Genomic DNA, 16,927 nt, shown 5'->3' with positions numbered 1-16,927 from the left:
TACTGTTTGGGCCCATTTATATAATGTTCTTGAAACACGTTCCTTATTTTACAATTGCGCTTTAATTCACATATTATAAAATTCACCTTTCACAATTCCCAATTCAGTGTTTTAAAAAAAATTTTTTTTAACGTTCATTTATTTTTGAGACAGAGAGAGACAGAGCATGAACGGGGGAGGGTCAGAGAGAGGGAGACACAGAATCCGAAACAGGCTCCAGGCTCTGAGCTGTCAGCACAGAGCCCGACGCGGGGCTCGAACTCACGGACCGCGAGATCATGACCTGAGCCAAAGTCAGTCGCTCAACTGACTGAGCCACCCAGGCGCCCCTGTTCAGTGTTTTTTTAGTATATTCACAGTGTTGTGCAACAAACATCATTATCTAGTTTCAGAACTTTTTTTAAGTGGATATTTTTTTTGAAGCAGCTTTGTGTTCACAACAAAACTGAGCAGAAATAAGAGAGTTCCCATATACCCAAAGCCCACACATATGCACCGCCCCACCTCACTATCAACACCCCACCAGCGTGGTACGTTTGTTACAATCAGTTAATCTGCAATGACACAATCACCCAAAGTCCACAGTTTATATTAGGGTTAACTCTTGGTGTTGTACATTCTGTGGTTTTGAGAAATATGTAATGATATTTATCTACCATTAGTTATCATACAGAACTGGTAGATAGTTGGAATCATGCAGTATGAAGCCTTTACAGGTTGGATTCTTTCACTTAGTAATACACATTTAAAGTTTCTCCATGTCTTTTCATGGCTTGATAGTTCACTTCTTTTAGCACTAATATTCTATTGTCTGGATCAACGATCCATTCATCTACTGAAGGACATCTTAGTAGCTTACAAGTTTTGGCAATTAAAACTGCTATAAACATCCACATGCAGGCTTTCGTGTAGATGTAAGTTTCAACATTACAGAACAGTTTCATCGCCTCCAAAAAAAAAACAAAAACAAAAAACAAAAAAACACCCATACCTGTTGGCAGTCACTCACCATTCCACATACCCACTAGTTTCTGAGAACCACTAATCTGCTTTCTATCTCTATGTTCTTGCCTATTCTAGATACTTCATTTAAATGGAATCACAGAATAAGTGGCCTTTTTGTGCTCGGCTTCTATCATTTGGTGTAATGCTTTCAAGGTTCATCCATGTTGCAGCATGTATCAGTACTTCATTCCCTTTTATGTCTGTATAATATCCCACTGTATAGATAGAACACATTTTATCTAGTCATCAGTGGATGGGCACTTGGGTTGTTTCCAACAACCACCTTTTGGCTATCATGAATAATATTGCTTTCAATATTCATGTACAAGTTTTTGTGTGAACATGTTTTCAATTGTCTCGGGTTTAGTAGAAGAATTGCTAAGTGATACAGCATTTGCATTTAACTTTTTGAGGAACTGTCCAACTGTCTCCCACAGCCACTACAACATTTTACATTTCCAAAAGCAATGTACAAGTGTTCGAAGTTCTCTACATCGTTTCCGATACTTACTATCCTTTTTAAAAAGAATTAGAGCAATTTTCATGGCTCTGAAGGGATACCTAACTGCGATTTTGATTTGCATCTCCCTAATGACATTATGTTGAACATCTTTTATGTGCTTATTATTCATTTGTGTATCTTCTTTGGAGAAATGGCTATTGATGTCCTTTGTCCATTAAAGAGTTTATTTGTTTTTTTATTGTTGAGTTGTATAGGTAACATTCTTGAAATGACAAAATTATAGAAATGGAGAACATATTAGTGGTTGCCAGAGTCAGGCATGAGGTATGGTGTACAAGAAAGAGATGGTTATGTTTATGAAAGGACAAAATGAGCGACCCTTGTGGTCATGGAGCTCCCCTGGATCATGACTGTGGTGCTGGACATACAAACCTACACGTGTGATAAACTGTTAGGGAACCAAATACACACACACACACACCAATGCACAGACAGGAGCACAAGTAAAAGTAGGGAAATCTGAACAAGATTGGTGGATTGTATCATTGCTGTTATTTTGCCTGTGATATTGTACTACAGTTTTGCAAGATGTACCATTAGGAGACATTAGGTGCAAGGTATATTGGGTCTCTCTGTATTATTTCTTACAACTGCATATGAATCCACAATTATCTAAATAATAATTTCAATTAACAAAAAGCAACTGCAAGTACTGGTGATGACACAAAACAACTGGAATTCTCATACACCACCCAAGGAAATGCAAAAAAATGCAGCAACTCTGCAAAATGGTTTGGCAATTTCTTATCAAGTGAAACATACACCTACTATATGACACAACCATCCTACTCTCAGATATCTATCTAAGAGAAATGAAAATTTATGTTCATATAAAAGTTTGTAATCAAACGTTTATAGCAGTTTTATTCACAGTTGCCATAAACTGGAAACAATTCAGATTTTTTTCAACATGCAAATGAACAACTGTGGTACATCCATATACTAGAATACAACAATACCATTCAGCAATAAAAGGAACAATTCATACAACAATATGGAATCTTACATTTGTTTTGCTAAGTGAAAGAAGTCAGACCCAAAAGGTAACATATTGCCTAATTCCAGTTATTTTTATGACATTGTGGAAAAGGTGAACCTAACAGGACATAAAAGAAATCAGTGGTTTCCAGGGATTTGGGGAGTAGGGTGAGTGGCTGACTACAAAGGGGCAGCATGAGGGGACTTTGGGGATGATAGAAGTGTTTGAATGACACTGGGAGGGTAGAGATAGAAATCTATCCATTTGTCAAAATCCATAGAACTACATATACATCAGAGAGAATTAATTTTATAATATGCAAATTTAAAAAGAAATCAACCAGTAAATCCATGCCATGCACTACTACTCAATAATAAAAAAGAATTAACTATTGACAAATTCAACAACTTGGATGACTCTCAAAAGCATTACACTGAGTGAAAAAATCTACTCTAAAGGTCACATATAACTCTACATATATATGGAATCACACACAATTACATTTATATAACATTCCTGAAAGAACAAAATTACAGAGATGGAGAACAAATCAATGGTTGCCAGGCATAGTCGGTGGCAGCAGCGGGGTGGGGGGGGAGGGGAGGGCAGTGGTGGTGAAGAAAATATATGACTATAATGGGGTAGCATGAATAAGGTCTTGGTGGTGATACAACAGTTCTGTACCTTGAATTAGGTGGTGGCTGTGTAAATCTACTACACATTTGAAAAAAATGACATATGGGTATATATGCATATTGTACCAATATCATTTTCTAGAGTTTGATATTATATTGCAGTTATGCAAGATGTAACCACCGGGGGAATCTTCTGTATGGTGCCCAATGGACCTCTCCATAAGATTTTTGCAATTTCCCAAGAATTTGTAACTATTTCAACATAAAAAAAATTTTTAAAGAAATCGACCACATGTGGGGGGAATAATGGAATGCAGACTATGTCAAATTAACTGTATTAAAAATCAGGGGGTCCAAGATGGCAGCATAGGAAGATCCTGAACTCATCTCCTCCCATGGACACACAAAATCTACAGCTACATGTAGATCATTTGTGTAGGAATGCTGACAATACCGACTCCATCTTTAGCCCTCCATCTTGTTCATGGCTGCTCAATGACCTTTCTTGGGGCTACAGGTTCCATGTAGCCATTCCATGGAAATGAATAATCATACCTTAGAAATGCCCACCAAGACCAAAATAGGGAGAAGGTTGTTTTGGTCTCCCATTAATCTTTTAGAAATAATAGTCTTTCCCCTTCCTGATGCACAGGTGAGGCTGTAAGATCTAATTAAAAGTTAGCTGTCAATTAGACACATTCAAGCTCTCTGCGGTGTGTGTGAACCTTTTGATCTCAGTATAGTGCCCTTCTATGCGTCCCTTTGCTCTATAAGGTTTGTGGACTAAGGTCTGGATTTGGCAGAGAATAACTATGCAGTTGCTGTGAATAGTCAGTCTTCCACCCAATCCCCCTGTCAGTAAGTTACCTGAAGTAAAACACTGTGTAAACTGTATGGAGTGGCCTACTTCATTTTCCGGTCTCCAAGTGCCTTCTCAGTTTGGGGGATACTTCATGTCTCTCCTGCACCTTCTAACAATTTCTCTCTGAAAAGGATCTGAAAACTAGATGAACTGCTTCTCTACAACAAAGGATAAAAGGACCACACTGAGAGGGGTAGAGACACTGTCTTGCCAAAAAACCCTACATCCAATAGGCAGGGAGACACAACAGAGAGGGATCTCACCAGTCCAGCACCTCTGCCAGATGTGTGAGGGGTTGGTGCCCCACATTAGGCACTCCAACACTTCAGAGCTGCACCAAAAATGTCTGGCTTAGAAAACCAACAGGGCTGACATCCAAGGGACCCAAAGTACTATAGGAAACTGAGATTCTCATTTTAAAGGCTCACCTACAGTCTCACTCATCCCAGGATCAAGCACAAAAGCACCAATTTGAAGGGAATTCATTTGCTGATCTGGGGGAATCTGCTGCAGAAGTAAGGGACAGTTGGGACTCTGCCAGAGACAGAGGCAAGGCTAACTCCTTTTGTGTGCTCTCTACCTAACCTGCCAGGGTAGCACACTGGATGCTGCACCCTCTCACTGCCTCCCTGGGGCTGGTGGGACAGGTGGCCTCAGTGACATCCTGCTGCTTACCTGCAGCTGGGCAGTGGGAGCGGTCATAGCAATCCCCCATACCCTGCTTGGACTGGCAAGTGGGAGCAGTTGTGACATTCTCCTGCCACCAACCTGGGGCCATACAGGCACAGAGACAGGGCACTCTCCCACAGTATCACAGAAGCCTTCAGTCACATGCAGTCAAGACATTTCCCCCCTGCCTTTCTGAACCTGGTGAGCGCACCTTTCGGAGCAGGTGTGTGCAAACCACACAGGGAATGCCCTTTGTTCACTTGGCCTTGGTGGCCAAGAGGGCTGAAAGTCCTGAGCTCCAAGGGACTCTTACCATCAGAAGACAGTTCTTGGCAGGCCAACCCCCCAGGGCACTGCACGCCCAGTCTTCCTTGAAAAAGGCCTATTTATCCTGGAGCTCCAGCCTATGAAAGAGTCTTCAGGTTTCCCACACAAACAGTAGCTACAAAGGCACTCCCAGGGAACATAAGTAGGGAGACATTATTCTTGCCCATCCTGTTGGCCTCACTGCAGCTCAACAAGACCTCCCAGAAAGCTTATATACTCATCTGCAGCCCTGTTTTTACAACTGTTGCCCAGAGAACACCTCCATCTCTAGATCTGGAGGCCAACAGAGTTTACCATTGTAGCCCCACAGGACTGCATATATTTGCATATATTAAAAGCTGCTGCCTGAGGGTCTGGCTTCCATTCAGCCTGAAACTAGGTGCTGAATAAGATTCCTCTCCTTGGAACACAGACAGGTCTTGGCATACCATCAACAACACAGACATATCAAGAATAAAAATCAGGCTGTTCACAGACGATCACAAACATTCAACCAAGAACTAATCAATGGTGAATGAGAAGTTTCATCATCTACACAAAGCCACTTCTTCAAGACTGAAAGAAGTACTTGTTTTGCCTAACAGAGGGAAACAAACACAGCCAAACAAAATGAGGATACAGAGAAGTATGTTCCAAATGAGAGAATAAGACAAAACATCAGAAAAAGACCTTACTGATCCCGAGATAAGTAATTTACCAGATAAAGAATTCAAAGTAATAGGCATAAAGATGCTCACCAAGCTTAGGAGAAGAATGAATGAACACAGTGAGAACTTCAACAAAGAGATATAAGATATAAGAAAGTATGAAACCGAAATCAGAGCTGAAGAATATAATAACTGAACTGAAAAATACACGAAGAGGGTTATACAGCAGATTGGATAGAACAGAAGAATGGATCAGAGAACTGGAAAACAAAGCACTGGAAATCACCCAGACAGAGCAGCAAAAAGAAAAAGGAATTCTTAAAAAAAAGATGATAAATTAAGAGATCTATGGGACAAAATCAAGTGAAATAATATCTACATTATAGGGATACCAAAGGAGATGAGAAAGGAAAGAGGCAGAAAACTTATTTGAAGAAATAATGGCTGAAAACTTCCCTCACCTAGGGAAGGAAACAGACACCCAGATCCAGAAACCCAGAGAGTTCCAAGTAAAATAAACCCAAAGAGATCCATGCCAACACACATTATTATTAATATGTCAAAAATTAAAGAGAAAATCTTAGGGTGCCCTAGGTGGCTCAGTTGGTTAAGTGTCCAACTTTGGCTCAGGTCATGATCTTGCAGTTCATGAGTTTGAGCCCTGCATCGGGCTTTGTGCTGACAGCTCAGAGCCTGAAGCCTGCTTTGGATTCTGTGTCTCCCTCTCTCTCTGTCCCTCCCCTGCTTGCACTCTGTCTGTCTCTCTCTCTCTCAAAAATAAATTTTAAAAAAATTTTTAGAAATTAAAAAAAAAAAAGAAAATCTAAAAGCAGTACAAGCAACTTGTTGCAAAGAAAACCCCACAAGGCTATCAGCAGATTGCTCAGCCCAAGCTGTGCAGGCCAGAAGGGAGTGGCATGACATATTCAAAGTGCTAAAAGGAAAAAACTTCCAACCAAGAACACTCTACCCAGTAAGTTTATCACTCAGAATTGAAGGAGAGATAGTTTTTCAGATAAGCAAAAGCTAAAGGAGTTCATCACCACTAAACTGGTTTTTCAAGAAATGTTAAAGGGATCTTTTAAGTTGAAAAGAAATGGCACTAATTAACAACCAGAAAACATTTGAAAGTAAAAATCTCTCTGTAAGATTTAATATGTAGTGAAGGTAGTATATAAGTTAACTCATAAAGTTAGTATGAAGGTTAAAAGACAAAAACAGTAAAAGAAAACTACAATAATTAAGTGATACATAAAATAGGAGATAAAATGTGACATCAAAAACATAAAATGGGGGAGATGGTAAAAGTGTACTATTTTGGACTAAGTTCAAGTTGATATCAACCTAAAAGGTTGATAGGATGTTATATATGTTGTATACATAAATTATCTCACAGTAACCACAAAGCAAAACCTTACAGTAAATAAGTAAATAAAAAAACTAAACACAACACTAAAGAAAGACAATGAAACACAAGGAAAGAGAGAAAGAAAATGGAACAGAGAGGAACTACAAAAACAGCCAGAAAACAATTAACCAAATGGCAATAAGTACAGATCTAACAGTAATATTTTAAATATAAATGGACCAAATGTTCCACTCAAAAGACAGCTGGCCAAATGGATTATAAACAAACAAACAAAAAACAAACAAGACTCATCTATATATTGCCTGCAAGAGAGTTACTTCAGAAGTAGGGACACACACGAGCTGTAAGTGAAGGAATGGAAACAATATTCCATGGAAATGAAAAGAAAGCTGGTATAGCTATACTCATATCAGACAAAATAAGCTTTAAAACCAACACTGTAATAAAAGACAAGGAAGGGCATTTCATGATAAAGAGGTCAATCAAGCAAGAAAATATAAAATTTACAAATATATATGTATCTAATATAGAAGCACCAAAATATATAAAGCAAATATTAACACACCAAAAAGGGGAAATCAACAATACAATAATGGTAGGGGATTTTAACACCCTACTTATATCATCTGAGAGAAATAAGAAAATCAATAAGGAAACATCAGCCTTAAACAACACCTTAAACCAGGTGGACTTAATAGATATATACAGAACATTCAGTACAAAAATAGCAGAATACACATGCTTCTCAAGTGCATATAAAACATTCTCCAGACCAGATCAATGTTAGGCCACATAAAAAAGAAAATCTAAATAAATTCAAAATTGATATTATATCAAGCACCTTTTCCAACCATAATGGTATGGAATTACCAATTATCAAGAAGAAAACAACAAAAATGTGAGAATTAACCAGCATGCTACAAAGCAACCACAAGAGCATCGAAGAAATAAATACCTAGAAGAAATGTTTAAAAAATCTACAGACAGGGGCACCTGGGTAGCTCAGTCAATTAAGAATCAGACTTTGGCTTAGGTCATGATCTCACCATTTCCAAGTTCAAGCTCTTTGTCAGACTCTGTGCTAACAGCTCAGAGCCTAGGCCTGTTTCGGATTCTGTGTCTCCCTCTCCCTCTCTACCCTTCCTCCCACTCATGCTCTGTCTGTCTCTCTCTCAAAAATAAAAATAAACATTGAGAAAAAATTTTAATTAAAGAATAAAATTTTAAAAATTTGGAGACAAATGAAAACAGGAAAATAACATCAAAATGCAGCAAAAGCAGTTCTAAGAGGGAGGTACACAGCAGTACAGATCTTTCTGAAGAAACAACAAAACCCTCAATTAAACAGTCTAACTTTGCACCAAAAGGAACTATAGTAAGAATAAATGAAGCCTAAGGTTAGTAGGAGGAAAATAATAAAGATCAGAGTGGAAATAAATGAAATACGGACAAAAAAAGACAATAGGAAACATCAATGAAACTATGAACTACTTCTTTGAAAATATAAATAAAAATGGGGTGCCTGGGTGGCTCAGTCAGTTAAGCATTCAACTACTGGTTTTAGCTCAGGTCATGATCTCACAGTTTGTGAGTTCGAGGCCCAGATTGGGCTCCATGCTGACAGTGCAGAGCCTGCTTGGGATTCTCTCTTTCCCTCTCTCTCTGCCCCCACCCCCATTCATTCTATCTCTCTCTCAAAAATAAACTTAAAAAAGAAAATATAAATAAAATTGACAAACTTTCAGCTAGACTGTGGGGGGCTGGGCCCCAGTGCCAGGCTGAGACCCGGTCGAGCAATGTTCCCTGTTGACTTAGCCAACCCGGTGGTTCCCCCTCCCATTTCCCCACTTTCAAGGGCATACCAAAGCCTTGTCAAGGCTGAGAAAGTTAATTCCTGAAGCCTGTGGTCTGCAGGTGTTGGCAGTAATGCTACCTCCCTTTTTCTACCCCGAGTCAGATAGAAACAAACATGGGAATTGTGTTTTGCTAGCAATCTTATCAACAAGGTCTTGTTGTGACCCGTCTAGAAAATGCACAAGAAACACAGAACTAAATGTTTTGGTTGGCAGCGATTATGTGAAACCTGTTTATTCTTAGAATGGACTGACCCATAAGAGTCTGGATATAAAAGATTGTGTACAGCAACAATAAAGCCATCACTTGGGCCATCAGCCCAGGGGACCCTCCTGTTCCCAAACTTTCTCTTCTCTCTCTTTTTTCTTGCATTCCCCTACCCTCAGGACCCTGACCTCGGTGTTTGTCGCGCCAGTCGCGACACTAGACTTACCAAGGAAAAAAGAGAGAGGGCTCAAATACATAAAAATGAGAAGTGAAAAAGGAGTTACAACTAATACTAAAGAAATGCAAAGGATCATAAGAGAGTAATATAAACAATTATATGCCAAAAATTAGACAAACTAGAAGAAGTGGATAAATTCCTAACACACGATCTTCCAAGACTGAATCAAGAAGAATTCTTGAATCAAGAATAAAATCAACATACTAGTAGGGAGATTACTAGTAAGGAGACTGAATCAATAAAACCTCCCAAAAAACAAAAGTCCAGGACTATGTGGCTTTACTGGTTAACTCTATCAAACATTCAAAGAATTAATATTTCCCCTTCTCAAACTCTCAAAAAACTGAAGAGGAGGGAACACTCTCACTGCATGTCATGAGGCCATCATTATCCTAATACCAAAACCAGACAAGGATGCCATACAAAAATAAAATTACAAGCTAATATTCTTGATGAACATAAATGCAACATTCCTCAACAAGATATTAAGCAAACCAAATTCAACAACATATTAAAAGGACCATACACCATGATTAATGTGACATTCCAGGGATGCAAGGATGATTCAACACCCCAAATCAATCACTATTATACACATTAACAAAATGAAAGATAAAAATCATTGATCATTTTGATTCAGGAAAAGCAGATTATGGAGAGAATGTGCCTCAACATAATTAATACCCTTATGACAAACCCACAGTTAGTTTCATACTCATTGGTGACAAGCTCTAAGATCAGGAACAAGACAAGAATGCTCACTCCATCCCCACTTTTATACAACATAGCACTGGAAGTCCTAGCCATAGTAATTAGGCAAGAAAAAGAAATAAAAGACATCCAAATTGGAAAGGAAGAGGCAAACTTGTCACTATTTGCAAATAACACAATACTAAAGACTACACCAAAAAACTATTAAAATAAATCAATTCAGTAGTGATAAGACACAAAAAATACATAAAAACCTGTTGAATTTCTACACATCAATACCAAAAGATCAGAAAGAAAAATCAGAAAACAATCCCATTTACAACTGCATCAAAGAGTACAAAATACCTAGGACTAAATTTAACCAAGGTGACTATATACTGAAAACTATAAGATACTCATGAAAGAAACTGAAGAAAACACAAGTAAATGGAAAGATATTCTGTGCTCATGGAGTAGTGGTATAAAATGTCTGTACTTTTCAAAGCAATCTACAGGGTCAATGTAATTCCTACCGAAATATCAACACCATTTTCACAGAATTTGAACAAATAATTCTAAAATTCATATAAAAGCACAAAAGAATTAAGATAACCAAAGCAATCTTGAAAAAGAACAAAGTCAGAAGTGTAATGCTCCCAAATTTCAAACTATTATCACAAAGCTATAGTAATCAAATCAGTATAGTATTGGCATTAAAAACAGACACATAGAGGGACTCCTGGGTGACTCAGTCGGTTGAGTGTCTGACTTCTGGTCAGGTCATGATCTCACTGTTCATGAGTTCGAGCCCCGCGTCCATCTCTGTGCTGACAGCTCAGAGCCTGGAGCCTGCTTCAGATTCTGTGTCTCCCTCTGTCTCTGACCCTCCCCCATTCATGCTCTGTCTCTCTCTCAAAAATAAATAAACATTAAAAAAAATTTTAAAATAAAAACAGACACATAGATCAATATAACAGGACAGACAGCCCAGGAAAACCCACACATATATGTCAATTAATTTAGAACAAAGGAGGCAAGAATATACAACGGGGAAAAGTGGTGTTGAAACTCTTCAAGTGCTGCTGGGAAAACTGGATAGCAACATGCAAAAAAATGAAACTGGACCACTATCATACAACATATACAAAAATTAACTCAAAATGGATCAGAAATTTGAATGCTAAGACCTGAAACCATAAAAGTCTGAAAGGAAAACATAGGCAGTAAGCTCCCTGACATTAATCTTAACAATGTTTTTTTTTAAAGCTGATTCCAGAGGTAACTGCAATAAAAAAGCAAAATCAAATGAGACTACCACAAACTAAAAAGCTTCTGCACAGCAAAGGAAACCATCAACAAAATGAAAAGACAACCTACTGAATGACAGAAGTATTTGCAAATCATATATCCTATATGGGGTTAATATCCAAGATATATAAAGTCATAAAACCCAAAAACAAACAAAATATAAACAGTCTGATTAAAGAATAAGCAGAGGACCTAAATAGATTCTTTTTAAAAATGACATACAGATGCCCACCAGCACAGGAAAAGATATTTAACATCACTCATCATCAGAGAAATGCAAATCAAAACTATAATGTGATTATTACCTTACACCTGTCAGAATGGCTATTAGCAGAAAGAAATAAGTGTTGGTGTGTGGACAAAAGGGAATCCTCATGCAGTGGTGGTGAGAATATAAATTGGTGCAGCCACAATGGAAAACAGTATGGAAGCTCTCAAAAATTTTTAAAAAATCACATGATCCAGCAGTTTCACTTCTGGGTATCAACCAAAGAAAACAAAAGCACTAATTTGAAAAGATATATAAATGTAGCATTATTTATAATAATCAAGATATGGAAATAACCTATGTCCATCAATGGATGAGTGGATAGAGAAAATGTGGTATGTAAGTACAAAAGAATGTTGCTCAGCCATAAAGATAATCTTGCCATTTGTGACAATTTGGATGGACCTTGAGGGTATTACACTAACTGAAATAAGTCAGAGAAAGACCATTATCTTTGATTTCACTTATATGTGGAATCTCAAAAACAAAACAAATAAACAAAACAAAACCCAAATTCATAGATATAGAGAACCAATTGGTGGTTGCCAGATGAGAGGGGAGAAGGAGTGGAGGTGTGAAATGAGTGAAGAAGATCAAGAAGTACAAACTTCCAGTAATAAAATAAGTAATGGGGATTTACATACAGGATGGGGAATATAGTCAATAATAGCGTATTAACTTTGTATGGTAAATAGATAGTAACTAGACTTATTGAGGTCATCATTTCACAATGTATACAAAGGTCAAATTGCTATGTTGTGCACCCGAAACTAATATCATAATGTATGTCAATTATACCTCAATAAAATTTTTAAAAAGACAATCACATAAATGCAGTAGAAATAGACATAAGTAATTTTAGGAAACAGCGTCTGACTAGATATTATAAGGCTAAGGACAAAAAATATTTATATCCAAATCCGTACTGTAGTAAGTAAATGTGTTGTTCACAGGGGTGCAGGTTAACAATTCTGAGACTACTTTATTTGTATACTAGGGTTGAAAGAATAAGTAAATATACTATAGATAATGAGAACCAGGTTTCTTTTTGTTGGAGAAAGCAATTATGAACAAGGAAAGGAGAAAGGCTAGAATAACCACTGTGCTAATCAGAAGGGAGATTCTCTTGGGTAGGCCTGACCTAATCAGGTGAGCCCCAAAATGACAAAGAGCAGTTGAAGCCACTGTTCTGTGGATATCAGGGAAACAGACTGCTATGTTGTGGAAAGGATCAAGTGGCAGGGAATGTCAGCAATCTCTGAGAGATATGAGCATTAGTCTTCGAACTATGAGAACATGCACTCTACCAACTTAAATGAGCTTAGAAGAGGACCCCAAGATTCAGATGAGAATATATTCCAGACAACACCTGGATTTCAGCCTTGTGAGACCAAGCAGTCAATCCAGCTATAAACCATGTTTGGATTTCTGACCAACAGAAACCGTGAGGTAATCAACAGATGTTTTTAGCCACTAAATTTGTGGTAATTTGTTACATAGCAACAGAAAACTAATATAATAAATGAGCAGTAGTCTTTAAAATTGTCAAGGTCATGAAAGACAGGAAAAGTGAAAAACTGTTACAGATTGGAGGAGATTAAGGAAACATAACAACTAAATGCAGTTTGTATTCCTGAAACAGAAAACATGTTAATGGAAAAAACTCATGTGATCTGAATAAATACTATAGTTAACATATTGTACCAAGGCTAATTTCTTCATTTTGATAATTGTTCCATGATTATTTAAGATGTTAACTTAAAGAGAAATCAGTAAAGGGTATACAGGAATTCTCTTTACTATTTTTTGCAACTCTTATATATCTAAATTTATCTCAAAAATTGTCTCTAAATATTATTTCCATTAGATGATAACAGTGCTCTTTGGTACAATGGCTGATTCCGGGTGTGAAGCCAGAAATTTACAAGATGAGTCTTGTATTCACCAGAGGAAAAGAACAAATAGGATAATGAATCAGCTCAAGTGATTCCTAAGATCTGAGAGTAGAAAGCCAGAGACCCAGAGAGGCCTGGGTGGCTCAGTCGGTTAAGCATCCAACTTTGGCTCAGGTCATGATCTCACAGTTCATGGGTTTGAGCCCCGCATCGGGCTCTGTGCTGACAGCTCAGAACCTGGAGCCTGCTTTGGATTCTGTGTCTCCCTCTCTCTGTCTCTCCTCCACTCATGTTCTGTCTCTCACTGTCTCTCAAAAATAAATAAACGTTAAAGAAAAATTTCTTTTTAAATAAATAAAGGATGAGGGAGAGACTATTTTAGATTAGAGGTACCTAACAGACATAACAACCAAATATACTATATGAACCTTGTTCGGATCCTGATTAAAACAAACCAACTATAAAAGCAGACTTTGACATAATCCCCAAAACTTGATTATGGGATGGCATTAAATGATACCTAGAATTTACTGTTAATTCTATTACGTGAGATAATGGCATTGTTCTGCTACTATGTTAGAAAATATCTGTATTTTGTAAGATGCATCTGATATCTAGGATTTTCTTTAAAATTAAAGAAAAAAATAAGAATAAAAATAGGAAAAAAAATCTAATCCCTAGGATCTTATTGCTCAGAGTTGAAAATCATGTCTAAGCTTTATGAAATTGAAATTCAGAGGGATGGATATCATTTTTAAAAGTTGCTTTTGCCATTCCCCACAGTATCCTGCAAAATGTTGAACATAAAGCAGGAACTCAAAAAATAGTGAAATATCAGAACACCTTTTTCACATTTATGAGAACTTGTTTCTTATTGGTTTCCCTTTTTTACCACCTTCACCCTGTAAAATATTTAGAAGTTTCCATTGAAAAATTATCTCCATATTTTAGGAGTTATATATATGTACTGTACCTGAATTCAAGTCAGTATTTCAAAAATCAAAAATACAAGTAAATTCAAATTTAATACATACATGTTCATTTTCTACCACTGAACAATGAACATGTTTAATATCAGTAAATTCAAAAAAGGTAATCTGAAATTTTTTCTTTTGAATTTTATGGAATGCAACTGAATTTTACTTATATGAGCAAAACTCAGTAATTATGGATTTCATGTTTATGAAAAAAACGAGAAAACCTGTGTCTTACTCTGTTCCAGGTACTTTTCCAAGTGCTTTGCATGTATTAAATCATTAACTATTAAAACAATCCTACAAAGTGGGTACTATTATAATTCCTGTTTTATAGATGAGGCAGCAAGTAAAATCATGGTTCAACAGCTTATATACAGCAATACTAGGATTTAAAGACATAACAGTCTAACTCCAAAAACCCAGTTCTTTACCACTACACTGGACTGACATACAATGAGGCATACTTTATCTGATGCTGTTATCTATTCAATTCCAGTATCAGTAGTTGATTTTTATCATTTCCAAGGAGAAAATGAAGGGAAAAAAATGATGTAAGAATGAATAGTAAAATGTACCTTTTGAATGGCCTCTTCCATATCCAACTCAAATTGTTCATTCTGTAATAATCTGAGGAATCTCCTGCGCTCCACACGGTCATCATTTTCGTTCTGCACCATTTGGTCCCTGACTTGATTCTGTATCTTTCTTAGTGATTGGACATGCAATTTCTTGCAGTAGTTTACATCTACTAATTTCTGATGTCTTTCACTGAAGTTCATAGCTCTCCTTTTAGAAGCCTATAATGAAAAAAAAGAAAAGTATGCATACTTTGATATTCCAAAATCTAATTTTTAAAAGAATACTGCTGTGGAGTGCCTGGGTGGCTCAGAGGGTTATGCACCACTCTTGATTTCCGCTCAGGTCATTATCTCCCAGTCCTGGGATCGAGCCCCGCTAAGGAATTGAGGCCGGCTGAGCGTGGAGCCTGCTTGGGGTTCTCTCTCTCCCTTTCTTTCTGCCCCTCCCCCACTTGTGCTCCCTCGCTCTCACAATAAATAAATAAACTTTAAAAGTATACTGATGTAAGCTCCCATTACAAAAATAGGGAACACTAATAAAAACAAAGGACCTTTGGCCCCCTTCCTAAATTCAGAGAAATAAAAAAAAGTACGCGTGGTAGCTAATATATTGATATATCAGTAAACTTTTATTACTCCCCATTTTATAGATGAAGAATAAAAAGTAAAAGCAACTTTACCCAGGATTCCTCAGCTTAAATATGCCGCAGTACTAAGATTCAAAGACCCGTAGTCAAGCTCTGTAGAACTAGCTTTTAGCGCAATACAGGGAATTCCTCCTTCCCCATTCCACCCCCTCTCCCTTACCCCTTGGCCATCAAGTTCCGTTGAGAAACTGGTCAGGTTTTCCTAATATAGATTTAACAGGTCGGGCCGCTGCTACTTAATTCATTCACTCTCTCCTGGAGTTCTCTTCCCCCAGTTATTCGTTCAACGTTCTTAATCTTTTCCCAAATTTCCACAATATGAGAAAAAAGATATTTACTGGGCAGATCTAATAACAGCCAGAAATTTGGGAAAAGGCTGGAAGCCACCGTGTTCGTTGCTTAAACAATAGCACAAGAGGCCTCTGAAAGCAAATTGTACGAGTTTCCCACTTTAATTCTCAGATTAGGCACTTCAAATCCTTTTTAGGTGCAAGCTGGCTCTAAACTACAATTAAACCAATAGATAAACAAGTAGTTTCCAGACCCCCAACCGGCTTACCATCTTGGCAGATGAAAATCCCCCTCTCGTGCTCCAGCGGCCACCACCTCCCGCTTCCAAAGCAGAGGCTCAGCTCTCTGATGTTGATGCGGTTTCCTGGCAACTGCCGCCAAAGAGGGTCCCACCTACCGGCGCAGGGCGCAGTCTCTCATTGGACGCAGGAAGAGCCAATGGGCATTGAGCTTCTTGGAAGGCTGGCAGAGGGGCTACTTCTCCAGCTCTAATTAACAGGCGGGAAGTTCAGATTCTGTATCCAGGCGCGAGCTCTTTGTAGTCTTTTAGGGCGCTCACGATTTCCCTCAAGCGGCTAAATTGTGTGATTTGGGTGGGTTTGGGAGCCAAGGGGAAGCTGTGGAAACTTTACACAGAAATACGCAAACTCCTATTCCATGGGGCCAAAGTCACTTTCCATGCATAGAACATACTGTGCCCTCAAAGCCCGTTCTGCCTGAGTTGATGACTGCCTTCACCTTTAGCAGTGGGAGGCACGGCCACCGTCTCCCTAGCTGGGTAACTGTGAGGCACTGCGGGTGGCATGTCCTTCCAGCGCCCTTCACCTCACACCCCGCAGACGCTGTTGGTAAACTGTGGTAATAAAATGCATGGGCCACACAGAGCTTTCTCCGCTGTGGAATACCTGGTCCAGGTATCGATGAGCCAGCATACAGATGATGGCAGGATGTGATCAGG

General features: G+C 38.1%; 1 protein-coding gene across 1 annotated transcript in view; it reads right to left on the bottom strand.

Moving 5' to 3' along the window:
- Nucleotides 1-16,338, bottom strand: part of MNS1 (meiosis specific nuclear structural 1) — a 47,178-nt gene extending 30,840 nt beyond the window's left edge. Inside the window, exons 1-2 of the mRNA XM_007081880.3 lie at nucleotides 16,238-16,338; nucleotides 15,029-15,250 (exon numbers count right to left, since the gene is read on the bottom strand). Of these exons, the coding sequence (XP_007081942.1) occupies nucleotides 15,029-15,250; nucleotides 16,238-16,240 (225 nt within the window). The 5' untranslated portion in view covers nucleotides 16,241-16,338. The remainder of the gene's footprint in view (nucleotides 1-15,028; nucleotides 15,251-16,237) is intronic.
- Nucleotides 16,339-16,927: the final 589 nt, after the last annotated feature.

Source organism: Panthera tigris, chromosome B3 (genome assembly GCF_018350195.1).
Source record: "Panthera tigris isolate Pti1 chromosome B3, P.tigris_Pti1_mat1.1, whole genome shotgun sequence".
Classification (NCBI taxonomy): domain Eukaryota; kingdom Metazoa; phylum Chordata; class Mammalia; order Carnivora; family Felidae; genus Panthera; species Panthera tigris.
The sequence above is the reverse complement of the archived record's forward strand: the minus strand, read 5'-3'. Positions and strand labels throughout refer to the sequence as shown.